We start from the raw sequence: 26313 nt of genomic DNA, 5'->3' as shown, positions 1-26313 counted from the left end.
TCTACATACAGGACAAAATGTACAATGCCTGTTTGTGTTGCCCAATTTATTTTGTACTTTTTAACTGTTCAAAAATTGCATTTATATTTTGCAATCATTGATAATCATGACTTTATTTTAACCGCTAGTAATCTTAGAGAGGATTTTTGTGTTGTATCTGCAGCCTTATCTGAACTTTCTCTTCCTTGATTATTCATTGTTAATTTATGACTGTAGAAGATATGTATGCCTCAGCCTTCTATGAATTTAAGTGACACAACTGCAAATGATCTGCTTTAAACTGGATGGGTTTATAATTTATATAAAAGTCAGTTTCATTACAAATCGGTATTGCTGCCTCTTTCGTTTTTCTGTCTAGATGGCCTGGAAGGGACTGAATTGCTCACCTACTCTGTCTAGCTTTGTCAGTCCCTTGGTGAAGACAGATTATCCTGGTGCAGAGCAAGCAGAAAATCAAGTTACCTGCAAGGAGGGACGATGGAAGGAGGCAGGGGGAAATGCTCTTTGCTTTCCAGCTGCAGTTGGGGTTTGAATGATGTGTCCTGGGGGGAAGGGAGTGGATGTGTCTGCTCTGACAGGAACATCTACAGTCTGCTGTTTAGGCTTTCTGCATCACTTGCTTGTACTTCATCCTGATTTTTGGTGCTGACAGTATATGACTGAAGTCTGGGAGAGGGCTGTTGCCACCATCTCTGGCCTGCTGCTGCATATTAATGTATGTATATACATATACACACGTATATTTATATTTGTTTATGAATATCTCTCCTCTCCCTGTGCTGCAGCCTGTCCTGGAAGGCCGGATCCTGCATTCTGCCCTCTTGCCTGCCTTCACGCTCTGTGTTTGCTGCTGGAAACTGCCCCTTCCTACTTCATTTTCCTGGCTGCAGCAGCAGCACTGCCGAGTGCTGCCCACCGCGGGAAGGGGCTGCCCGTGCGCCCTGCCCGCTCGTGCCACGCGCGGCGTGGAAGCCGGGCCGCGCCTGGCGGGGCGGGGCGAGCCCCCGGCGGCGGCCGGCTCTCCGCGCGGTCACGTGGCCCCGGCAGCCCCGCTCCCTCCGCGCTCCGCCATGGCTGCGGCGGCCGCCGCCGGCTCCCTGCTCCTCTGCCTGCTCGGCCTGGCGCTGCCCGGCGGCAGTGCGCTGCACACCAAGGGCTCCGTGCCTCTCGACACCATCACCTTCTACAAGGTACGGCCCACTCGGCGGGCGCTGCCGGGCCCGGTGGGGTGCTGGAGGAGGGGCGGACGGTCGCTCCAGCCATGTGCACGGTCGCGGCTGCCGCAGCAACAGGCGGGCGGCCCCGGAGGGTTGGGGAGGCGGTCGCGGGGGCTCGGAGGCGCGGAGCGGGCTGCGGGCGCGGAACCTCCGCGGAGCCGCCCCCCCACTACGGCCACCGGCGCGGGGGAGCGCTCGGGGCGGAATGGCTGAGGCGGCGGGCCCGCCGCGGAGCAGCCAATAGAAGAGCGGCAGCCGCGGCGGGCAGCCAATCGGCGCGGTCCAAGTGGAGCCGGGCCGCCGGGGCAGCGCTGCAGCCGGGGGCGCGGGGGCCCGGCCCGGTTCGGTTCAGCCCGGCCGGCGGCACCGGCGGGGCGAGGTCCGGCTGCCGCCGCAGCTCCTGGGCCCAGCGCCGGGCCGGCTCCCCGTGGCTCCAGTCAGAGAGCCGAAGAGCCGCTGTTGCCTCGCTCCTGGCTTGCCTGTGCCGGTGACCGAGGGCAGGACTGTGCAGGGGAGGGAGTCGGGGCGCTGAGCGCTCTCTGCCTGGGCCGGTTTCACTTTTTTGTTCATGGAACAGAAAGCAACAGGCTGCTGACAGACTGAGGTCTCGCAGTTTTTTTCTTCCACTAAACGACTTTGAAATGAAGGCGCCTGCCGATAGCATGGCAGGATTTTTATTCCAGTACCAGCCAGGCTGTGGCAGGGGTGGCTTGAGGCAAGATGATGAGAGGCTGGTGGAAAGGCAATCACCGTACGGTGGGATTAAAGCGTGCGCTGTAGCAGCGTGAGCTGAAGAGACAACAGTCAGCTGAGCTCTTTGAAAAGTGTCTGCCCTAAACAAACTGCTGAGGCGTGAGCAAATAGTTCATGCCACACGCCAGCCCCCCGCTTGATTTTTCTGCTGTCACAAACTATTTTTGATGTTTAAACACTATAGCATTGTATAACCCTTAGGAGCTTCCAGCTCTTCTGCAATGAGAAGAATTTGAAGTAATTGGCAGAAGGGGCTTTAAAAGACAAGCAGAAATATCAAAGCTGTAACACCTGCCATGTTCCCTTCTCACCAGCACAGTAAATAAAGTGATCAGTGCTTGCAGGGCGCTTGGTAGGTGGGGACCTGTGTTGCAACCTGGCCCTGTTCGCTAGAAAAAGATTTTGCAAGGTCTTCTCCTGGAGGGAGAAAAAAGGATCGCAAAACAGGTGACAGGCTCCATTTCTAAGCTCATTTGAAACAGCATCATCCAAGCAGAGCAAAACTCAAAAGCAACGGCACAAGCAAAGAGGAATCAGTTAAAACACCAGTTCTCCTGCTTGGGACGCTTCAGAACGACACGAGCTTTGGCCTCTGTCCTCTTACTGTCCCACTGGAAATGGTTTAGCTGGTTTTCTGCCAAGATGCTAATCAGATTTACAGTAAACAAGTCACGTATAATTAAAGGCATTATCAGATCCCCTAAACCCACCATGTACCATCTTCATCATCTGCTGTAGGAATCCGTACACCCAAAGCTCAGTCTTTCCTCCACACTGCAGTGAGTCATTTTTGAAAGGCCATAATTATAAAATTTCCATTCTCCCTCTGCATCTACTCATTGCACAGGAAAAGAAGAACAACCTAAAGCAACCTTAGGTGACTTATAGATTACTCAAGCCTGAAATGCTAAAGTTTTGTCTGCTTTTTTCCTTCTTGTTTTAGGTAATTCCAAAGCATAAATTTGTCCTGGTGAAATTTGATACACAATATCCATACGGTGAGAAACAGGATGAGTTTAAAAAACTGGCAGAGAGCTCAGGCTCCAGTGAAGATCTTCTGGTGGCTGAAGTGGGAATATCAGGTGAGGAGCTCTGGACAGTACAGGTTGATGTGGAGGAAATAAAATGCACTACCATTTTGAATGAAAATAAGCTCTGAGGTAGTTCTGATAGTGAGAACCGAGATGGGCCTGGCCCTTTCAGACCAAAGCTCCTGCTCGGCTGGTCGCTGTGGTGGTGCCGGCAGCGTGGGAGCGCTGCTTATCTCTTTCGGCTGCTTAATGAAGCGAGTCAGCCCACGCTGCTCAACTGGATGCCACCCTCCTCCCTCGCAGCACTTTCTGTCTCTTTTTTTTCAATTTCTTTGCTGAGAGAGGCCTTTTCATCCATTTTTAGGAAAAAGGCCTCACAAGAATCATGCTTTAACCACAAGCCTGGTCAAACAAAGCAAATGTGGTATGATTAATTATTGGTAGCATACCCTCCGTTTATTGCTGGTAAAGCACAGAAAGTGGTCATTGCGCTGTGGCTAGTGTAACTTGATGTTCTTATAACCAGCTTTAAGAAAAGAACGGTGAAGAATGGATTGCTATCACCTTACTCTTGCTTAGTAGGTAGAATTTAGAATTTAGGCTTGCAGGAATTGTCAAACTGGGAAGTTGCACCCACGCTGACATCTCTAAATACACAAGGATTAGCTAAGTAGCATAACTGAAATCTCTGTAAGTTATGTTTTATGTCCTCAAGAATAAATGCAATTTATGTGAGGTGAGAAAATATCTTTTAGCTGAGGATGCTGTCAGAACTAAAATGTGTGAGTGTACACTCTCTGCACATGGATCTGGAAAAAAATCCATTTCACTGTAAGATCAAATAAAATAAATGGACAGAGCAAAACAGGGGGGAAAATGGCTATTAATCTCCTATAAGGAGGACAGGGTTTGTACGTGGAGGTCCTGCTGATGTCTTATGCTATCACAGTCCTAGCAAAGCATCATTAGAATCCTGTATTTTTTCTTTGGAAAATGTAATGATGGGTTTTTTGCCTTGCAGAAGTAATTTTTCTGGGGTGCTTTTGTTTCAGTGTGTGGCATTTCCTGGCAAAGAGGTTGTTAGGAAGTGTGGAAACTCTGGAGATAAATATTTATCAGTTTGTAAGGAGAGAATCCTAATTTTTTTTTTTTTTTAATTAATGTACCATGCTCTTCTGTGTTTCTCTCTTGACAGATTATGGTGATAAACTGAACACTGAGCTGGGAGAAAAGTACAAGCTGGATAAGGAAAAGTTCCCTATTTTTTACTTGTTCCAGGATGGTGACTTTGACAATCCGTTACCTTACAGTGGCCACATCAAGGCCGGGGCTATTCAGCGCTGGCTGAAGAGTAACGGCATCTATCTGGGGATGCCAGGCTGCCTCAAAGAGTACGACATGCTGGCCAGCAAGTTTGTGAGCACCGCTGAGAAATCAGAACGCCAGTCCCTCCTGAAAAAGGGGCAAGAGAGTTTAGAGAAAGCAAAAGAAACTGAGAAGAAGTCAGCTGAACAATACTTGAAAATCATGAGCAAGATACTGGAGCAGGGAGAAGAGTTTGCTGCTAATGAAGTCGTCCGAATCACAAAACTGATCGAGAAGAACAAAATGAGTGATGGGAAAAAGGAGGAGCTCCAGAAAAGCCTCAATATCCTTGCTTCTTTCCTGAAGAAGAACAATGAAAAAGATGAGCTCTAATCTGTTGGAGAACTTTGTACAAGCTGTGAAACACTGTCAAGAGTCCTAACCAGTTCTCCTTATGCAAGCAAACTTCCCGCTGACTTCAAGAGAGCAGCAGATTTCCTTCTGGCATTCTAAGATTAGAAGATGAAGAGGAAGACATTCCTTAAAAACACAGTATTATAAATGTTGGAAAAAATCACCTTAAAGCAAGACACCAGTATTGTGTCATACTATTCAATAACAGTGTTAAAGCAGACCAAAACCAAAAAAGCACTAGATTGGCCCGAAGCATATTCCTGGTGGTTTTTACATCTGTTCCCTGGCAAACAACAAAATTCAGTCTCACATTCCATTTTACATGTAAAAGGTACAGATCGGGTGCCCCTCACATCTCCCCCTTTCCCTGTTCTTAGTGTCCTTGAGTTTTATGCTTTTTAACCTACCCCTCTTCCCACCTTTTGTTTTCCCAGTAGGGAAAACTACTTCCTTCTCTGAGTCTTGTTCCCCTTACCTGTTGTTTACTGAGAGACCTGGGGTTTCCTTTTTCTGCCTTCTTCCATGGCTCCTGTCCCTGTTTGCCTTGGGTATTGGCCAAATGCTGGCAGCAGGCGTAGTCGAGACCAATCCTCCATGTATCAGAACTTGCTCCTCATCTGGCCAGAGCAGCCATTTCAGCAAACATTCTCCTGAAATCCTTTGTGACACCGTGACAGAGCAAGTGATTTGAGCCCTGAGCAAGGGCAGAGTCTCCTTGAAGTGCTGTTACACTTAGACCCGCCATGTTCCGCAAAAACATGGTTTTTCAGACGCTGGTGAGATAAATTTGGGTGAGTTTTCTTATGGCTGAAGAGCACATGCAATGCCTATGCGTTTTGCCTGTCGTTCCCATCCAAGCTTCATTTCCCTGGTTCAGACTTGGCTATGTGAGGTTTCAATTGGACTTGATGATCTGAAAGGGCTTGTCCAACTTAAATGATAAAAAAAAAAAATAAGGGCGAGACCAATAAGGACATCTGAAAGTCTCAAGCCATAGTTAACATAAACTATTTTCTCCAGTCTCATCTTCAGAAGCGATTGACACTGTCAAACTAAAGCTTCATCAGCTTTTGGTAGTTTTAAATATTCAAGGTCTTGAAGCAGGAAGCTGAGGCATTTGTGCCCTTAGAAGCCCCGTTTTTATAGTTTTAATGGCGATACCTGGCCCAGAGATCAGGTCAGTCCTCAGAATTTGATACCGCCTGTGCTGTTCGCGCTGTGTGGAATTCCGGTGGCCGCTGGAAGATGTATTCCTGATCAGGGTTGTGCAGAGTTGAAAAGAGACACCTGTGTGTTTTACCTTAGGACTACGCTTTAAGCCAAGCAAACCTGATTTCTGTGGGAGCTTTGCTGCCTTTTGAATCCTGCAGTGGGTACAAGGAGCAGATAATGCTGCAAGATAAAATGTATTAATAATGCTATAATAATTAAAAAAATGTTCCAATTAATAGCTGCTTCTTAAAACTGCTTTCTTGCGAAACTGCTGCTGGTTTTGTGGCCAGAGGCGAAGGCTGATTACCAGACGACGCCACCCAGAAGCAGAAGGGATCCCGCAGGTGAGGGGTTCACACGATGGTGGGAGGGTGTCCCTCAGGTCCAGCGCCCTCTCCTTAGGAGAGGAAGAGGAAGGGCCCCGAGCTGGGCGGCCTTTGTGGGGTCAGCACCAGTCCTGTGTGAAGACGCTTCCCGCCCGGCTGCTGAGGAGACGCCCGGAGCCTTCGAGGCGCTGAGGCCGAGCGCCCCTCGCGCCCCCTCACAGGCGCTGCTCCCGCCACCCGCGCGCGCCCCCTGACGTCACCAAGAGGCGTGGCCAGGGCGGGTGGTCCCGCACCCGCGGGGTTCACCCGGGGGGTCTCCGCCGAGCGCTCCCGCCGGGGCTGGGTCGGACTCTGCACCCCGCAGGGGATGCGCGGAGGCGCGGCCTCCCCGGGCTCCGCTGCTCCCCGGGGGCCGGGCCCGGGGCGGGCCGGGCGAGGAGTGGCCCCGAGGCGGAGCGCGGGCGGTGCCCGCAGCCCCGGGAGCGGTGCGGCGGCGGCGGCGGAGACCCATGGCCCTCCCGGCGGAGGCGGCCCGGCTGGACGGGGGCTGGCAGGAGGTGAGCGAGCCCCGCCGGCACCGGGACCCCGGGACCGGCCCGTCCCCTCCGTGCGCTCCCCTTCGCACCAGCTGTGCCTGCCCCGCTCCGGCGGGCTGGGACCGGCACCCCCCGGCCCAGGGCTCCGGTCACTCCCCACCCGCATGTCCGTGGGAGTCCCACGCCGAGCTCACAGCTGCCCTTCTCCCCAGGTCTACTCGGCTCTGCAGTGGATCCAGTTCACCATGGCCATGCTCAGGTACAGCGCGCTGCTACACCCGGGATGGAGTTACTGTTGCAACGACACCTTCCTCCAGAAAATGAGAAATCGAGGCAGATGTGCGCCTGGTCCAACCTGTGCTTTGTTTTCTCAGTGTTATAGGTTCCAGCTCAATTATTGCCTACGCTGTCTTTCAAAATGCAGTACGGTCCCCTGAGGTAAGGTCTGCGCCCCGGTTTCCCTCCCTAAATTAAGGTGTTGGGATCTTGCAGATGGGTTGTGCATGTAGCAACGTCCTGCGCAGGTCAGGTGCTCTGCTAGGAGCAACTGCAGGTCTTAGGCTTATGTGGTTAAACCTCGTTTAACAGCTGGGAGGGAAAGGGCTTGCTGAGAGTTTGGTGGTTTTTATGTGATACGAGTTGAAGGAACTAACATTGAACTGCACCCACGTGGGGGGAGGCAGGTTCCTTAAGTCCTCTAGTTGTTCAGACACATCTTGGGAACAAGGATCTGTTAGCGTGTCCTCCTCTGTGGGTCAAAATGCCTGGAGAGCTGAGGAGCTGTATAGAAAGCTGCTGAAGTGCAAATTAGAGATGCCCCTGCAGGAAATGTATTTACAAGTGTTCGTCTTTGGGTATTTCTGAGCAATTTTTCCAGGCAGGTGCACTACTAAAACCGGTACAACTCAATGATGCTGCAAAGTTTAGACAAAAAGAAACCAGTTTGTTGTGCTGGGCTCTGCTGTTGGGCTTTGGAAGATTTGCCATGGCAGGCACAGGAGCCGTGAGCATTTCTGATGCTGAAGCAGCAGGACTTGGGTGCAAACGTCCCTCGAGTGTGACTGTGCACACATGTAGTGCAGATCTGACGTGAATGCAGTGCCTGGCACATCCCGAGCGCATCAGTGCAGGTCGTGTGTGCAGGGAGCGCCTTGTATCTGGGATATATCAGACGTGCCATGAAGGGGGCTGGCACGTGCAGTCACTGCGGAGCTCCATCCCAAGCCTGCCGGGCTTTTGTTGTCCCCATACAAGTCCCTCTGTCTGTCTAAGACTTATCGGAGGCAGTGCATGGAGCTGACCTGTGTGAAGCTGGGGTTCCTTGCCCAGGATTTGCAGATGTCTGGCAGCCCAGTCTGTGCAGCACACAGATGACAGGTTACTGCTAAGAGCAATAGGACAGTAGAGCTGGCAGCTGGGTTGTGACAAAGCTCTATTTGTCCTTCCCTTGTCTTTAATGTTCTTCATGCGTCATGGGTTTGATCTGCAGCCCAGAGAACAGGGCTTGCAGGGAGTGATCCCTAGAAAAGGAAGACGTGCAGTCAAGCTGAAGCAAGGTGAGGAGGAGAACGACTCCAGGTTTGCAGGGCAAATTTGCAACCCTTACAACATGCAGGGCAGCCTTGCTCCCCGGCAGCCAACCTCCTGGAAACGCTCTGCCCGGCATGTGGAGAATGAGCTGTAGAGAACTCTGTGCATTCCTAGGAAGGAAGGAAAGCTGGGACTTCACCTTCGTGCTGGGATGGAAAACCTGCCTGAGCTCGTGCTGCACAAGGTGCACATCAAAGGCTCCTTGTGTTGCATCTCCTGCACCTGGGGAGCTCCAGATATGGTTCTTCCTGGGGTCCTCATCTCTGGTGTGACACAGAGCCAGATTTGGCCAGTGTGACTCAGCAGCCTTGGCCCCTTTACTCCCGTGGATGCGAGTCTGTTTGCTATTTATTAGTCATATGATGTGGCCGTGGCTTGGGAGCTGTACACATGGCTACAGGTCACAGATGGACCCTTCCTGCTCGAGGGAGTCCAGATGTTTCTGCTCAGATTATTTCTGCAAATCCAAATAGGAGGGATGAATACCAGCTGGAGCAACTCGTCTCCATCAGGCTTCCAGGCTCTTGTTCTGCTGCCAGGGGAGATCTGTTACTGGTGTTTCAAAAGCAGCAAAATCTTCAGTGACTTCCCCATCGCCTTGTCCCTGTGTTTCTGGTCTTAAGTGGAAATTTGTAAACAAAGGGGCTGGAAGAGATCCATACCAAAGCTTGCCACAAACAGCTTATTCCCTGAGTCATGAGGCTTCAGAGTTAAAATGTTTAAAAATAAACAGCTCTGGAGGCTGGGAGGAGAACAATGTTATAAACACTTCCCCTCCTGCCCCCAGCCCAGGAAATCAAATATTGCATTCTTGAAGCTTGTTTTCTGTCTCTGGGGGTTCAATAAAACTCTTCAGCCTGAGCTAAATCATTCCAATGACATGATGGCAAGCAAAGAACAAAGAATTTCCCCTGTCATGTTGACAGGTTCTGTGCAGGCAGATGTCCCTGAGCCATGGGCAGACAGACCTAAATCCAGCCTGGTAGCTCGTCTGAATCCTTACATCTTTACATTCCCTTCCTCTGTTTTATAAATACTGTTTGTTTGGGCTTTTTCTTGTCCCTTTTGCAAGGAAGAACCATGCCACTTTTCACTTACCACTATGTCACCTGCTTTATTTAGGTCCGTGCCAAAATAGCTCCTCAACCACACAGTGGTGCCTCGCCTCAAGAACACTTGTTGCTAGAGAAAAGGGTCACCTGTTCGATTGTTTCTTACCTTATTTCGGAGCTGTTTGGTTTTAACCTGCCCTGCTCGCAAGCTGGACCACATCCCCAGCTTGTCATGCCTACATCCTCCTGCCAGGGCTTCAATTCCGCACCAGCAAGGAAAATCCTAATTAAAAAAGGCATTTATAAATGCGTTGAGATACTAACTAGCTCCAGATATTTTGCTAGCAACAGCAGTTTGATTTGCCATGTTGCTGGGTTGGATGGTACGAATACGGAACTGGAGGTACAAGGATGTTGGAGGAGATAAATCCTGTGGAAAGCAGAGGACCTGCCATGTGGGGGGCCCAGGGAGACCCCAGGCAGATCCTCTTAAACTATGGCGTAAGGACAGGTCTGGTTCAATCAGATGTACCTTACACTTGTCAATCTTACTAAGCTCTTTCTCATTGCTCACGGGAACAAGACAAGTATCACACAATGCAATGGGTGGCAAACATTTACTTAAAGGACAATATTGAGGCAAATTGCACCAAAAGCTCAGTTCCATGAAAAAAAGAAAATCTTAAAGCCTCCTGACATGTTTCCATGCTGTGTTTAGCATTATAGTTTCCTGTAGGGAGAAAAAAAAAAAGCTGTCATTTTCTCTCCAGGATGCTGAAAATTAGGCACCAAAGACTATAATTAAGAATCTAGATAATTAGGCTGCTTTTCCAGAGCGTGCGCTCTCCCATGCAAAAGGAAAATGTTGGCCAGAATTCTGCACAAATGTTTTCTTACAGTGCTTACAGTCCTTCTGGCCAGTACATGCAAACTGGAAATGGGCTGGAAACTGCCGTTCGAGACGCGACTCTGTTCCACCAAGATGCAGCGTGCAGCAGAGACACTCATAGCGAAAATCAATCTGGCATGTCAAATAGATTCAGCCTTAGTCACCAACTGAAGTGACATGAAGCACGTAGGAAAAATGTCCGTTTCGAGTTATTTCAACGTGAAGAAGGGTTTGATTTCTCTATCAGTTGATTTAACAAATTTCACTTCTACCTGCCAAACTGTTCCATTCTGCAAACTGTTCCATTCTGGACCTTTGAGATATTTTCTGTAAGAGTTGGTGCTGCTCTTGGATCCTGGGGTGTTGCTGGTGGCAGAAAGAGTGTTTAGAGTGTGGTATTTGCATTGAAACAACTGAGAGCAAGAATCAGGCTGGGTTTTGTGTGCAAGGAGAGCTGCCCTCCTAGAAGAGCTGGGGAACAAAAGCACATTGAGGTGACGGGGTAAAGCTACTGCTGCAGGTGGTCGTGGGAGCATTGTGACCATTATTGAGACCTGCTGACCCATTTCGCTTTTCCCAGGTTCGTCCTCTTTTCTACCTGAGCCTCTCTGACCTGTTCCTGGGCATGTGCTGGCTCACCGGAGCGCTCCTCTATAGCACACCGACCTCCAAGCAGGATCTGATCTGCTATAACCTGCAAGCGACGGGACAAGTGAGTAGCCTTGACATCACCGGTCATGCTGTTCTGTGCACCCTTCACCGTAATTAGCCTCGCTGGTGATTAGTGTGGCCGTGGGGGACTGTTTCTAGATGGGCTTTGGCAGAGGTTCCCCGTGTGAACTTGACTTATCAGATCTCTTCGCCTTATGTGTAGAATGGAGATAACGATACTTGGGTTTAGGTACATCTGGTTTGTGAGGGGTGATGAGGAAGGCAAGGAGAGCAAGGGATTTTGTAGCTGCTGTGTTCGGGTTGCTTCTGTAAAGTGAGTAGATGGATCTTAATCTGTTTCCTGTTGGACCCGTGCCAACGATGATCTCTGCCTCTCACACGGCAGCTTTTCTATTCCTCTTCGTGCTTCCTCCATCCTGGGCAGGAATAGACGCATTCTGCGATTCGCTTGAGCTCAGACTTGCAACCTTACTCAGATAAACAGCCCTGCTCTTGCTGACCTGGCCCTGTCCTCTCTCAAACAAGCCCAAGGATGCTCAGGGGCTGCTCTGTCAGCGCAAGCTTAGCCCTGCGCCCCAGCAATTCGGCTGCTTTCCAGCTGATTCCATGTGCTGGAGACTAATTGGAGCGAAGTGTGTGAAATACCGTTTTCCTGACTGTTTGCTTTTGTCTCGCTGAGTTCAAATTTCAGCGTTAGGCTTTGCAAATCACTGCTCTCAAAAAACTCTGCAGAATACAGCCAAGCTTGGGCCAGAGCGGTGGTTCGCAAGCGGTGATTTTGGGGCTTAATAATTTTCTTTTAAAGGACCCACAAAAACGTGGCTGGGAAGGCAAGTGGCTATCGGGAGCTTTGATGTGTGTTGTGTGGGCTCGAGCAGCTGCAGCTGAAGCCAGAGAGGCTTCCATGTACCTCGGGGAGGGCAGAGAAGTAGCTGAGCGTACGATATGGAAGTGTTCATGCTGTGGTGTGTCTGGGGATGGGTGACTGCAGCCCAGGGCTGTTTCAACAGCTGTTCTTGTGGGTAAAACCATAATACTCCTGATGGTGAGAGCAGCTGTTCCACTCCTGGCTTATTGCTGGTTTCTCCAGCTCCCCTGTGCTGCTGTGGAAGAGCCGCAATATGTTTGCTTTGAGAGAGGAAACAGTGGCGTGTGGGTAACCTGGCCACTTGGGAATGATGCAGAACAATATCAAAGATGTTTTTTAGATGATGGTACAGGGGAAAACAAGACCTTGGGAGAGGCTGGAAAGTAGAAGGAGCCTGCAGGACTGAGGGTGTTTCTGAGCTGTTTCCCTTGCGGCTTTGCCTGGGGGACAGTTCTTAATGCTGGTGTGATCTTTTTATGGCCTGGAGAAGACAGGTTGGATATAGACAATACACCATCGTTTCTCAGCGGAGACGCTATTCTCCTGTGCATTTCTGGCTCTTTTCTGCCCTTGCTTTTCCAGCCTGTGGCCATGCTTCTTGGGGACACCAGCAAGGGATGGGGACAAGGTGGGAATCTTTCCTTTCACACTGGGAAAGGCAAAGCTGGCCTTGGACGAGTCCTTGCAGGACTTGCCTTTGCCCCAGGCCCACGGGGGACTCTCAGGGTGCTGTGGTGGCGTGTCTGCCACAACCCGATCTCAGCCATAGGGTTTTTGGGCTTCTTTCCTGTGTGCCAGCGGCAGACCATCCCCGGCAGAAGAATTGCCATAGTAGCAGAGCCGGCTTGTACCTGGCAAGAGCTGTCGCTGCTGTTTGCTCTAGAAGAAATTAAAACAAACGGAGCACTTGCCATAGCAACGGTGCCCGCATGTGACATGGTGCAGGACACCTCCTTACTCAACACCCCAGCAATGCCCTTGCGTGGTGGGAACACCTTGTGCGTAAATAGGAGCTGGTAACAGGTTTAACCAGCAGCAGCTGTGGAGCAGAAGGGATCTGTGACCGCAGTAAATGGCTTCATGTCTCCTGGCCCCGCTCTGCCTGTGCTGAGCGGAGAAGTCGCACAAGGGTAGGCATTCCTGAGTGTCTCATAAAGACGTGCGGTTTCTTTACACGCAAACACCTAAAGCTGTAAAACACACGGAAGGACAAGGGTGATGCCAGGCCCAGGACTGCTCAATGGGGTTTGCAGAGGGCAGAGACTCACACCACAGTCCATGTGCCATGGTTGTCTCAAGGGATTGCCTTAGGAGCAGGACGATACTTTGCATTATGCAGCCCGTTTACCACAACTTTATCACCAAGGGCTGACGTTGCAGCAGATGGAACTCCCCTAACATCCATCCCATGTCGTAAAGGAGATTGTTTTATTTCTTGGACTTTCCCTGTTCCAGCCCCAGACTCTTTGTTGATGTTAAATGTAAATACTGCTCCCTTCTGCTGTCCCTTGACTTTGTTCTCTCCTCCTCCCTGCCTTGCATTTGCATTACAATAATGAAGTCCAGAACAGAGATTGTGGTTATAATGGCACAATTCCCCCACATTCTTCCAGTTCAGTTCCAGTGGCCTAATAACGTCCTGGCAGCTCATCCTGCTGAGCACAATGGGAGCCACCCGAGTGTTATAATGAGGGGCTCTCGTGTCCCCCAGCCCCTGCTTCATCTCCGCATGGTGAGCAGCGCAGGGCTGTGCACAGCCCCGAAGCTGCGGCTCAGGAGCACAGAGCTCCCTTCCCTTTCTGCTGCCAACTTCACAAGTGGCTTTTGGTTCCCCCTTCCAAAAAAGAAGGCAGCGCTGACATTTTGTGAGCCTCTCTAAAGCATTCTGAAATGCAAGACAATGACCTTTGTGGACTGTTTTGATCACTTGCCCTGGAAGTAATTGAGGAAGGGCAACAAACCCTCATTAAACCTTGCCTAACGAGCTGGAAAGTCGCTGTTGTGTTCCTGCTGCAGCCCCTTGGACTCAGCCTCTTGACTCAGTCAAGAACTTTTGCAACCACAGTAAAGGAGACCAAGTTTATTTAGTGACTGCTTCCCTGGATTTAGATGGTACCAGGGCGGCAAACCTGTGCTCCTTGCCCCTTTGGCAAAGGATAGCAAATCCACAGAAAAATTCCCGTGTCCAGCCCTTCCTCTTTGCCTTGGCCAGCGCAACACGTGTTTCCTGTGGCAAACACAGCACACGCATAGATATAGTCTGATTAGGCAGCGCTGTTTATGCTCAGCTGCCTGGGGCAATCAGGGACTCAGAAACAAAAGCAAGAAAGACTTTGGGGTTTTCATAGGAAATTTTAGATATTTGGTCTCATCTCAAGATGGAATCAAGGGCTGTGGATCTATTTGTGTGAAGCAGTGTTCTGTGTCTTTTCTTTCCTCCTTTTTCCCATGGAGAGAAAAGGGCTCTTAGGATATTAACTCAGGCTTAGTGCAGATATTTTCTGCCCTCACTTTCCTCTTTAAATATACTATTGTTTTCTGTTTCCGTGAATTCACTGTACAGTGAGCTCATTATGTGAGAAGCAAATCCAAGTGCTGCATCTATATTGTTTCCCAATGGATGTAGCATACTGAGGGTCCAAGTGCTTTTGAACCCTTTCTTGTCAGAATCTGGGCCAAAAAATGAGCCAAGTCACTAAGATTTGTATTTTTAAGACAGTCTACTGTCATTAGTTCTCCCGTCCCTGGTTTGGGGCCAAAGTGATGTTGCCTTTGTGCAGTCTGAGGTGGGAACTTGTTCTCTACCTCATCCCAGTTGGTGTCCCAGTGCAACCCAGTAGCGATGCCAGAGGGGCTGTGCAAGAACCCTCACCTTTGGCAGTCCTCTACGCTGTTTAGCATCCCACGGGCTCTGGGTTCATCAGCAATGAGCTAAAAGTGCTACAGAAACTGTTATTATAGGACTGAAATTCTGTCTGTATTTCTCAGATATTCTACGTGGCCTCTTTCCTATACACTGTCAACTACACCTGGCACCTGTACATGGACCTGAGGATGAAATACAATCAGAACCTTCACAGGATGCCCCCCCAGGTGAGTAGGACTGATGTGTAACAACTGTTGGGTGTCAAGGTCTAACTGTGGGGTTGTGGTGGGTTTAGGAGGGGAAACATGACAGTAGATCTCACCACAAGGACTTTGAAGACTTCTGCCCCATGAACTGACATCTCTTGCCCACCGAGGTCAGCAGAGCTGCAGATAGGTCTGCTCTAGGATCTCAAGGGAACATTAGGCTTGCAAGACAGGCAAAGCCCAACGGCAGTGTACATCTCTGAGCAGAGAAAGCTCAGGACTCAGTATTATGAAGATTTTCTGCAGTTAGAAAAATAGCAGTTTGTACTGGTCAAGTAACCAGTTTGTTGCTGTCACTGCCTTCTACCAGCGTGTGGCAGAAGGGACAGGAAAGCAGGGGATGCCTGGACAACCTGGAGCTGAGAACTGACAATTTCTGTCCTTCCCAGGTGTCATGCAGCATTCCAGAGCGTCAGTAAGTGTTGTAAGAGTTTGAGATAGGAGGTGTGACGGAAATGAGCTGGTGATAAAAGGAGCATTTGGCTTCGTGAACAGTGCCCAAGTCCTCACTTCATCATCACTGGCCTTTACAAAAGCCCTTTGGGGAACTGGTGTAATCGCTGGGAACCGAGGAACAAGGACATAGTACTCAGAAAAATACTCTCTGGCCTTGCAGGCTAAACAAACACTTCACAGACCGCATGACCAAAATCTCTACTTGCAGTTGTTTGATTCCTCACACTTGGCTGAACAGTGAGGCACCAGCATCGCTGTGACCACCGTCCTGCTCCTCATGTATCACTGCAAGATGACAAATTTCCTCATGCAGCTCTTCCCACTGAACCCATCAGCCCCATTTCTCTATAGGGCCTTTTTCTTCCCCAGGCATTTGCTGTGCACAGCAAACTTTGTGTCCCAGATATTCCATCTGTCAGTTTGGGAGCGGCAGGCTGGGCAGATCAGTCTGTATTTCAAGGGCTCTTGCCCTTTGGCTTTGGATCCACTTGCAGGACTGGTTTCCTTCTTGCTGGACGCAAACCACCTGCCGCAATTCCCCACCACTACAACTGTGCCCATGTTGTGCTGTCGTAGGTGGTGTGTGGATGTTGGCTGCCAAAGTACATTTCCTGGGGAGCAGATACCAGGACACTCCAAATTGCCTGTATTTCTTCACCAGAACATGAAGTTTCTGAGCGATAGGGCCAGGTTAAGTGAATAAGCAGTACAAATAATGAGTAAGTTACACCAGAGAGCTCATCAAGTGTCTGCTTCTTGTCCAGTTCCAAGTTCCCTTCTCAAATTCTCTAGTCGTGAAGGAGAACAAGGCAGTAAGTGGCTGGAAGCATCGGTTGTTGCAAATCAGCACAGATTGAACTCAGCGGTGTTAATTCATTCCAAAGTGAGAACAAACATTTGTGCTTAGTCTGGGGATTAATCAGTGTTTGAGGAACCCTTAGCTGCTCAGTGCTCCCTGGGAGCTGGTACCTGTGAACCAGCAGCTGTACGGAAACCATCATTTAATTAAGCTCTTTGGATTTGCAGGTTGTAGATTATGCGAGTTGCATTGGCCGAATAGCAACGATCTCGTCCAGGTAAGATTTAATTCTCTCTGGCAGAGTGATGTTTTGGCAAGTTGATCTCCGCTTCCTACTTATTTTGAAGCAAGATTTACTAAAACCTGTAAAGCTCATCAGTAACAGCAGGGTGACCTAACAAACTCAGAGGAAGAGGTTTCAGATGTAAGGGCTTTTCTACAACCGAGTCAGTTATAACTACATTAACTATATGTAGTTTTTCAGAAAGTGCTCCCTTTACCAATATACTGCCTGCATGAGTGAAAGTGCAGAATTTAGTAAAGCTGATAAAATACTCTTCCAGAGCAGTGTCAATAAAAACAATTTTTAAGTCCTCTATAGTGACAGGAGAAAAAACAAGTAGTGTTTGATTGGGGTGGGAGCAGTGCAGGGCAATAACTAATAACTGCACCGTTGTCCTTTCTCCTCTCAGCTTGATCCCTTTCCTTCTCATGGTGCCTGTGTTTTGCCTGGGCAACAGCAGTAATTGCTACCAGAACTTCAGCCAGAAGCACGGGTGAGCTTCACCCCTCTCTGGAACAGCCCCGCTGCTCGGGGGTCACGGCAGGAGCTCAGGCTGTCCCTTTCTCCCCGCAGCTGCCTCCTGATGCATACAGAAATAGCCGTGTCCAGCAACGAGCCGCAGACCCTAAGCGGCTCTGTCTGCCGTGCGATGCACTTCTACGGCATCGGGGTATTCCTCATTTCCTTTCTGATCAGCATCGTAGCCATTCTGGTAAGAAGCACAGTCCTCGCAGCTAGCTGTTGCACCAGATGATCAGTGAGAGAACATTTTCCCCTTTTCAGCTTTACATCTTTGTTCAGATGGTACCAGAGGCCAAGCAATGCCAGGAGAAGAACTGTGGTGCTGCTTCCCTTTTTGAAGGGGTAGGAGGGGAGAGAAAATAGCATTGTGCCACCATAGAAATCCGTCTGGAGCCTTGTGTTCTTGTTGACCCATCCCTAAAAGGATTTAGTGGGTAGGGAAAGCTCAGAGCACAAGTCATGCTGCATGGGTCAACATGAGCCCAAATAATTCAGAGTCTTCAGAAAAGATCACCTACAAAACAGCTGCTCTCCCTCAGGGAGCACGTTGTTGTGTGAAGAGGTTTGATAGATTAAAATTGGATTTTGGCTAAAAAAACAGGGGATACTCAGCCCTAGATGAACAAGCCAGATCAGGGCACGTGCACAAAGTACAAACACCGATGTATGCTTGTTCTTTTTTAGGTTATACTCGGTCAAGCCCGAGGTTTGTACAAAAGGTTCGTCAACTCCACAGGATTCCTGGGCGATCAGCAATGGGCCATGATTAAGATGGTGGAACAACGAGTGGTGTTTTACCCCATCGTGTTCTTCTGCTGCTGGGCCCCAGGTTAGCAGAGAGCTGAGTTATTTTCACAACATTCTCCTGGTACATAGTGCCTGGGGTTAAAGCAATAACCTCTTGTCCATCCCTTTCACAGCTGTTCTCCTCGGAATAATGAAGCTGACAGTGTCAACAAACAGCAAAATCTACATGGCTCTTCTCATTCTACAGGTAAATGTTTTCCTCTGCAATCTCCTATGTTTTGCCTTCTCTAGTTGACCAGAAAAATGAGGGTTTGTCTGCTTCTAATCTCAGCTAGACAAAGCATCTTTGTAGCACCAAGATTGGAAGTCTGATCTATGCTTCTGGTTGGCAAAGATCTTTGTTAGTTGTTTTGTTTTTCACAGGCTTGAAAAAGTCTCAGTAACCAAAATCACAGCACCATGGAAATTGTAGAAAATAGGACTAGAAGTGATCCCCAGAAACCAGTTAGTTTATTTCCTTTCTACCCAAGTTTCCAAATACAATTCCTCTGCAACACTTGTCCAGCTGCTTGCTGTGCCTGAGAGAGCAATTAGCAAAGATAATTAAAATAACTGTGAGATTCTTGTATCACATGGGGATGCAGATAGATAAAATAATGCTGGAAGGGGGAGGGTTGACATAATGTGCTGGGTTCAATGGGCTGGCAGGGAGCTGCGTGGTGCTGGCTGACCAGAAAGCCCTGATCTCCCTGCTGGTCCCTCTCCCAGGCTCTGACAGCGGCTTCCCAGGGGCTTCTGAACTGCGTCGTGTACGGCTGGACGCAGCACACCTTCCTCTCCCTCAAACGCAACGCCTGCCGGGACGTGGACACTCAGACTCCTCTCCTGCGCTCCCAAAAGAAGTTCTACTCCAGCACGGTCCCCACCAGCCCGCCAGACGCAGAGGCATCAACGTCCACCCTGCTCTGATGAGTCCCCGTGTCCAAGGAGAACAGGCAGCGCCCTATCGAGATCTCATCGTGTTTTAGCAACCTCGGCCAGGCTGGTGTCAGGCTGTCTGCTGCGAACTGTCTTGCCAGCAGCAATGTCAGCTGTAGTGCTGGAGGAGCCTGAGCTGTCGGGGACAGACACTGTCAGTGAACAGTTATTTATTTTACAGGTTTGTATGGATTGTAAATGGATTCTTTAAGCACTTCAAAAATCTTTAGTACGGACTTTCTCCTTATGGAAATATCTCTGGAAATGCAGCAAATTGTATATAACAGCTCGAAGATCTGGTACAGTTCCTCAGAGGGTGGGTGGTCAAGGGATGTTTTACTTCTCTAAGAATTTGCCATTACAAATTAACAGTAAAGCAAATGTGAATATTTTTCAATCTGTGACTTTTAATTCACTGTAAAAATAAGAACACATACTGCACTAACAGCCAGCTGCAAGGAGGGAAGAATAGCAAGGTAGCATAAAGAAAATCAGTGCTGACTTCTGTACCTCAACTTCTTGCACATTTCCCTTCGGTTCTTCATCTCAACTCTTGCTCAGGTACAATAATCAGAAAAATAAGCTGCTTTGACCCAGTGGAGCATCTCTGCTGAACCAGGTGAGCAGGACATTGCACCAATCTGTCTGTATTCTAAATGCTCAAGTGAATTATTTACTAGGTGCCACTGTTCTATAGAAAACAAAACATCTTTAGCTGTATTGAAAACAACTTTCTAACTTTTACACTCTATTTTCTAACAGCTTCACTTTTTGTGTCCAACCCAAGTTTATTTAAACAGTAGATACTACAAGAAGAGGAAATACTCAAGTCTTGTGTAATTAACTTTCATACAGTTTACACAGTTGTGTCATGGAAATCACTTTGTGGAAAATCTCCTGGGATTAGCAGTCTGGCTTTGTGGCATAGCCATGGGGCCAGCAGTCCTTTCCAAACCTCACCTGGTGCCTTTCCCACTGCTTTCATGTTTTTTTTAGAAAAATTCTTCTGTACTCATCTGCTCATCTACAGAATTCTCACTTGTCTTTCTGGCTAATTTTTTACTGAAAAATGCAGCTATTGCCTTTCTGCGTCTGGTTACAGCAATAAGGAGAACAATCAGAAGAAGGGCAGTAGGAACTGTGACCCCAGTAACAATCCAAAACGTTTTATTTTGGAGAAACTCCACAAAGGACATCCTGAGAGGTGGTGGGGGGCCGCTGTCCACGCTCCCTCCCACACCATGGAACTGGCAGTCTGGAGGAGCCCAGCCGGCATCGCAGTGACAGTGATGGAGGTTGTTGCAAACCCCTCTGCCCCTGCACAAAACCTGCCCGTCACATGTCATATTGATTGTGGCCTCTGTGCATGTCCTGTTAAGACAGATCTTTTTTGGCCCACATTTGGTGCCATCAAGTCCTCGTCCAACATCGGGTGTATCAATGCCAGCGTGGTAGGCTGTGCCCCAGCACCAGTCCTCGTTTTCTGGTGTCTGGATGATGATTTCAGTCTCATGCAGAACAGGAATCTGCTCCACGTTGACACACTGCAGCCTGCCACACAGCACGTCCTGGGCTTTACATTCCACAAAAGGAACGCTGGTCCCATCGCCACCACAGTTGCCGAATTGATCCCCTTTCATGTTCTGCTTTTTGAAGCAACTCTCTGGAGCACCTCGAGCTTTCTTCCCAAAGACTTTTTGGCACAGGTTGTCGTAGGTCGCGCATTTACCTTGGTAGCAGTAGCCGTCGTTGCTGCATGGCGTCCCGTCTTGCTTATGTAAATCCTCAGGGCACCACTCAGAAGTCCCATTGCAATATTCAGGCAAGTCACACTCGTCCTCCTCCGACCTGCACTTGTGTCCTGCAGCACGAAAGCGGCATTTCCAACAGCATTGCCCCATGGAGCAGACGGCCCCTGCCTTCAGCCTGCAGGTCCGGTGACAGCAGGGGTGGCCTTGGCAGCCCGCCTGTCCCCAACAGTCACACTGCTCTCCCTGGTCGATCACCTTGTTGCCACAAAGCTTAGCATAGAAGAGCCTGTGGGGCGCTGGGATGTTGCGCAAGCAGTTGCCATGGCCTCTGCTGAGCAGGTCCAAGTAGCTCTGCAGGCTGCAGTTGCTGAAAGCCTTGGCACCTTTGACCGAGCCTTGTGTCATGTAGCACTTCGTATTTTCTCCACACACACACTCCTTTTTGTCATGCTCCATCCCCAGGTTGTGACCCAGCTCATGAGTAAAAATTATTGAAAGGGTTAAGACATCTCCCCGTATATGTGAGACAAGACCTGACTTGTAATCAGGGGAGCAGATGGTACCTACAAATGCCAGCCCAACAACTGTCCCAAAGTCTGTGTAAGTAAATAAATGTGTGACGTCATACGCCATCCTCACAGAAAGATCCCGATTTGCCCAGCTGTTAAATCTTTTAAGAACTTCTTCTATATCCTGGCTGTACCCAATGAAGCTGCTGTGCGTCCAGATCTCCAGCCCAATCAGGCAGACGCGAATTTTCAGAGGATAATAGTGCATTTCAGATAAATTGATTATATTTATAACCTGAAGCATCACGGAGGACTCATTGCGCCCGTGGAAGGAAAATAGATAGCTGTCTGCCACCACGAGTATCTCAACGTACATGGTTTCCTTCAGTCTCTGAGAGATGTCCTGTTCTCTTAGCCCTGTTTGAGCTCCTTTTCCACCTGCCTGGTTTTGGATCACCTCATCCATCATTCCACACACCAAGGGCTTGTTCCGGGTCTTCTCTCGCCGATAGAGAAGGTGCTGGAAGGTGACGGACCCTGGCACAGGTTCGATGCCGTAGCTCAGGTTGCCGATTTCCAGCCGTCCCCTCAGACCCGCGCAGGCGCTCAGCATGGCGAGGGAGTCAGGGCTGCCCTCGATGTAGCCCAGGTAGTAGCACTCCTCTGGGACATGGGGCTGCTCCACCACTCTTGTCCCCTCAGGGCTGTATGTGATGACAGGCAGGTTTTTCACCAGGAGTCCTCTCTTCTGCCTGAGGTGCACGACACGGTTCTCTCCCTCCACCCTGAGGACGTAGGACATTTCTCCCTCTGTGGCTTTTCCCGCCCTCAGGGCCAGTTTCCTCGGCCGGACAATCTCATGGACAGCATAGCCTGGTGGTGGACGATAGCTGCCTGCCCCGGGGAGCAGAGATGCCACCAGCACTGCCCAGATCCCAAGCCAGAGGAGCAGGGCTTTCTTCTGGCCGCCATGTTGTGCCCAGAGCCATCTCCTCACCAGCACCTTCAAAATGGCGGCAAGACGCCTCAGGGAGGGTCCTGCCACCCCTCGCATGGACACCTTGGTCCTCTCTCCCTTGAGAGGCTCGGGCAGTGGCTCTGCTGGAGCTGTCCTCTCAGGGCTGGTGTGGGACCTGCCAGAAGTGCGTGGCACCCTGCTGCCCTGAGGGGCGGCCATTCCCCTCAGCACCCCTCGAGAAGGTTCTGGAAGCGCTGCCCCCCCCAGCTGCCATGTTGCCAGCCGCCTGTGACACAAGGACATGGTGAAGTGAGGCTGTGGCACAGGGGCCATGGGTGCTCTTGTGAGGTGACAAGGATGAAGGGCACCTGTTCCCACTGTCCTTCTGTCACCAGGGCAGCGCGGGGTGGCCGTTGCAGCCAGGGAACTGTTGTTGATCTTCAGAGCCGCTCACTGAGATCTGGGCAGTCATGCGTCCTCACCTCTGCCTCCTCCTCCTCCCCAAGGGGCAATCCCAGCCAAAGGTTGCCTGTGACTCAGGAATTCAAGAATTAACCACAATAACACTTCTTTCAGCAAGTTAACTTCGCAAATGTTGATGCCCCTTGGCTGCCACCTCACCTCCTTTGCCAGTCTGTAGATTTTAAATTAACCTGAGCACCCCTGTCATTTTTGTCAACAAGTTTTTTCTCCTCCTACAGAGTGAGGTCAAGCGAAACAACTTCATTTTGCTATTCTACAGAATGAAAACTAGATCCCCTAACTCTACACTTGCATCTAGATAAATTTAAAAGGAGTCCACAGCAGCCAGCGTCTGAACCTCATGACCGAGTCCAGCTTTCCACAGCTGTCTCATGAAGTCCTACACAGGGGACTTTTGAGCTGCCTTCTTCTTCTTCTTCTTCTTCTTCTGCCTCTTCTTCTGAGCTGCCTCAGCCGGTTTGGATCTGCCTTCTCCTGCCTGGTCCTTCACGTCTCCCCCAGGAGCTCGTTCTCCAGCCCGAAAGCGTCTGACGGGTCTGTTCTTTGCTCGGGTTACTCGGAGCTTTCTCACGCACACAACGACAAGTGCTGCGAGTGCCAGAACAACAATAATTATTATGGTGCTCACGGTGATGAATGTAGAAAACCCTTGTTCAGCGACCAGTGTGGGCCCACTGTCAATGCTCCCTCCAGTGCCAGTGAATTGGCAGAAGGGGGGTGCCCACCCGTTGTCACAGTGGCAGTTCCCTCTCGTGTTGCAGACTCCCCTTCCTCCGCATGTTTTCTCAGCAGAACAGTGGGATGTGAAGTACTTCTCCTTGGGAACACACGTCTGATTGATGCAGATCTTCTTCTCACCACAATGTGTGCCGTCCTTAATGGCTCCAACATCCAGAACATCCACACCTAAGTGGTAATCTGTGCCCCAACACCAGATATCATCCACCAGGGACTGAATGATGGTTACATGATCTTCCATCTGAGGCAGACGCTTAACATTCATGCACTGTAATCTCCCACACAGGACATTTTCTGGCTTACATTTCTGATAACTGGCATCCGTCCCATCTCCCCAGCAGTTGCCGAACCGATCTCCTTTCATGTTCACCTCCAGGAAACATGTGAGTGGAGCAGACTTCGCTTCCTTGCCAAAGATACTCCTACACTGTAACGTGCGAGATCGGCACTTGCCTGAATAACAGTACCCGTCCTCAGCGCACACAGTCCCGTCTTGCTTGGCCACGTCTGCTGGACAATGCGGAGACGTCCCGTTGCAATACTCGGGCAAGTCGCACAGACCAGTGCTCTCCCTGCACACTTCTCCTTCTGGGAGAGGTTCGCAGTTCTTACAGCAGCCTCCAGCAGTGCAAATGGCTCCTGCTTTTTTTTTACACTCATTGTCACAACAAAGGTCCAATTTACACTGCACATCTGAGCCACAGTCGCATTCCTCACCAGCATCCAGGACACCGTTCCCACAGCGCTGCAGTGGAAATTGTATTACCGATTCTGGGGCTTTATTAAGGCAGAATCCTAGCCCTGATGTTATAAAATCCGTGTAGTCCTTTCTGCTGCAGTTGCTGAATTGACGGTTCACTGTGCCGTGTGCGCTCATGATGCATTCAGAGGCGTTTCCACATTTGCAGTATCTGCCATCGTACCTCATGCCAAGGGCATGCCCCAATGCACGAGTGACATGGACAGCAGTGTCCATGTAAGGTCGTTTTGCAAACGATACAACAGCAGAAGCGCGCTTTCTGTCACAGGCACTGGCGAAGTTGGACTCATTGCCTGGGTGCGGTGCTCTTGTACCACTACCAAAGTCCATTGAGGCAAATAGACACCCCACATCATGCACAGCGTACGTAGGGCTTTGCTGCCGCCGCCAAAGATTAAAATTATGAAGGACCTGGGTTATGTTTTTGGTAACAATGATAGGGTTCTTCTCTGCCCAAACCTCTAGTGCAGTTAACAAAACACGAAGGTGGAACGAAGAAAACAGTCCATCCACCAGATTGATTATTTCAATAACTTCCAGGGCCACATTTTTTATACTTTTGCCAAAGGCATCAAACCCTTTCTTGTCCACCACAATAAAGAGCTCCAAATACTGTGTGTGCCCCTCAGACTGGAACTGCCCTGTTTCCCTACCAGGACCTGGAAACAGTCCGTCGTCGTTGCGCATTTTGTACATCACCATTCCAGGAATCGCCTCTCTCTGCAACAGGAGATGCTCACTCGTGGTGGGACCCGGCAGGGGCTCAATGCTGTAGCTTGACTTTCCAATGTGCAGCAGCCCTCTGAGGCCAGAGCAGGTAGTCACGGTCACCATGGAGTCCAGGATGCCTTCCACATATCCATGGTAATAGCAACCTGCTGGCACGTGGGGCTGTTCAGCCACGATTTCCCCTTGGGAGTTACGAGTGAATACGGGGATCTTTTTTACTACAAAGTCTTTCTTCCTGAGGCGAATTGTATAACCTATCCCCTGAATGTCAATGGTGTAGGACACTTCCTCCTGGCTGGCTTTCCCTGCCCTGGAGCCAAGTTTCCTTGGAATGACAACCTCGTAGGCTGTGTAGCCCCAGGTGGGCTGGGGTCTGCAGTTTGTGCAGGGCAGCAGGAAGGAGAGGATTGTTGTAAGGAGCAGAACCCCTCTACCTGTTGGGGTGCACCTGGTCTGTGTCCAGCTTGGAGCCATGGTCACTGCCCCCCAGGGTGGAGGAAAGAGGGAAAATGTGGACAATAAGACATCAGAAAAGCTGCCTCAGCAGCAAAAATCCATTCTCACCACCAGGACACTGTTCCTTGGGGTCTGTCCTACGCGCTTAGCCTGCAGCCAGGCTCCCTTCACCCAACGGGCCTTTTCCAAGCTCTTCCTCAGCTGTTCACCAGGTAGGACATGTAGGGGACCAGCCAGCCTGACGTCCAACTGCAACAGAGCAAAGCAGCGCTGGGAAAGCCCTGACATGGGGAGAGCTGCTCTTGGGGTGGAATGGAAGGGCCTAAGGGGCAACCGTTTCCCCAGCCCCACTTCCAACGCAAACATTCCATGGGGAGGACGGGACCCGGGCACTGGCACAGGCGGGAGCACACATTAAATACACCTCATCTCATCACCCAGAGCCTGCTGCACCCGATTTGGGTTGACCCCGTTTGCTGAGAGTGCGAGGAGCCAGCAACTGCAACAGCAATTTGTTTAAAAGGGGATTAAGCGTTTGTAAGTGGAAAGCAATAGAAGATTACCGGGAAACAATGATTTGGTTGCTAATGAGACCTTGAGCCACAGTGGTGAGAGCCTTTGGCAGCTGTTGACAGACATCCTTGCAGGGCTCCTCATGCTCCTCAGCAGTTGGCACTTGCTGTTTTAACTATTTGAGGGGAATTTTCTTGCTGGAAAGGGAGAGGCCACAGAACCTCCTGTGAGCAGGGAAGAGTCTTTCCTTGTGTCACTTCTACAGAGTGCTTGCAGCTGGTTTGGCTGCCTTAAATACTCCCAGGATGCTCTGAAATTGTTCTCACTCTCATTCCCAATGCTGTGGAAGCTCTGACAGTCACTCACCATTCAACACACTATTAACTCCCCAAAGGCACCAAGCAGATGGGTGTTATTAATAACTTCTACAAAGAAAGGTGGCCTGGTACACTGACAGCTGTCCCAACATCTCTTTTCATGCCACTTTTCAGTGCTCATGGAACAAAGGTCTAGCTGATTGCTGTCTACAAGCCAGTCCAACCATGCTTGAGGATAATAAAGTGCCATGTTTGACAGCACGAGTCCATGTTCAGAAGGGCTCACCACCTCAGAGGTGACGAGAAGGACTCCAGTG

General features: G+C 49.9%; 4 protein-coding genes across 5 annotated transcripts; 2 read left to right on the top strand and 2 right to left on the bottom strand.

Annotated features, from left to right (window-relative positions):
- Positions 1-1060: 1060 nt before the first annotated feature.
- On the top strand, positions 1061-6252 carry ERP29 (endoplasmic reticulum protein 29). 2 transcript variants are annotated; one of them, XR_013922972.1, is made up of 4 exons: positions 1061-1190; positions 2914-3052; positions 4197-5511; positions 6172-6252. XR_013922972.1 is itself a non-coding variant. In XM_080355304.1 (3 exons), the coding sequence occupies exons 1-3, from the start codon at positions 1071-1073 to the stop codon at positions 4697-4699; spliced, it is 762 nt and encodes a 253-aa protein (XP_080211430.1). In that variant the 5' UTR covers positions 1061-1070; the 3' UTR covers positions 4700-6143. The 2 variants fall into 2 exon arrangements, 1 of the variants encoding a protein (XP_080211430.1); XM_080355304.1 differs by lacking the exon at positions 6172-6252 and having other exon boundaries at positions 4197-6143.
- Positions 5872-19020, top strand: TMEM116 (transmembrane protein 116; the record flags this gene model as incomplete). Its single annotated transcript, XM_080355637.1, has 12 exons — positions 5872-5897; positions 6623-6815; positions 7007-7053; positions 7169-7232; positions 10906-11037; positions 14854-14958; positions 16480-16529; positions 16945-17028; positions 17109-17247; positions 17742-17886; positions 17978-18051; positions 18573-19020. 12 exons carry the CDS (start codon positions 5872-5874, stop codon positions 18771-18773), a joined length of 1260 nt encoding a protein of 419 aa, XP_080211763.1. The 3' UTR covers positions 18774-19020.
- Positions 19021-19774: 754 nt separating this feature from the next.
- On the bottom strand, positions 19775-22494 carry LOC308047271 (disintegrin and metalloproteinase domain-containing protein 20-like; the record flags this gene model as incomplete). The annotated part of the gene is made up of 1 exon (XM_080355636.1): positions 19775-22494. Exon 1 carries the CDS (start codon positions 22331-22333, stop codon positions 19775-19777), a length of 2559 nt encoding a protein of 852 aa, XP_080211762.1. The 5' UTR covers positions 22334-22494.
- Positions 22495-22799: 305 nt separating this feature from the next.
- Positions 22800-25184, bottom strand: LOC308046964 (disintegrin and metalloproteinase domain-containing protein 21-like; the record flags this gene model as incomplete). Its single annotated transcript, XM_080355113.1, has 1 exon — positions 22800-25184. The coding sequence occupies one exon, from the start codon at positions 25182-25184 to the stop codon at positions 22863-22865; it is 2322 nt and encodes a 773-aa protein (XP_080211239.1). The 3' UTR covers positions 22800-22862.
- Between the last annotated feature and the right edge of the window lie 1129 nt (positions 25185-26313).

The sequence above is a fragment of the Nesoenas mayeri genome (genome assembly GCF_963082525.1).
Source record: "Nesoenas mayeri genome assembly, chromosome: 17".
NCBI classification, from domain to species: domain Eukaryota; kingdom Metazoa; phylum Chordata; class Aves; order Columbiformes; family Columbidae; genus Nesoenas; species Nesoenas mayeri.
The sequence above is the reverse complement of the archived record's forward strand: the minus strand, read 5'-3'. Positions and strand labels throughout refer to the sequence as shown.

What these genes read in the sequence shown, in the direction of transcription:
- ERP29 (XM_080355304.1), top strand. Translation starts at nt 1,071, where the DNA reads ATGGCTGCGGCGGCCGCCGCCGGCTCCCTGCTCCTCTGCCTGCTCGGC. An exon ending in ACACCATCACCTTCTACAAG is followed by an intron (nt 1,191 to 2,913) that starts GTACGGCCCACT and finishes TTCTTGTTTTAG; the next exon opens with GTAATTCCAAAGCATAAATT. An exon ending in GGCTGAAGTGGGAATATCAG is followed by an intron (nt 3,053 to 4,196) that starts GTGAGGAGCTCT and finishes CTCTCTTGACAG; the next exon opens with ATTATGGTGATAAACTGAAC.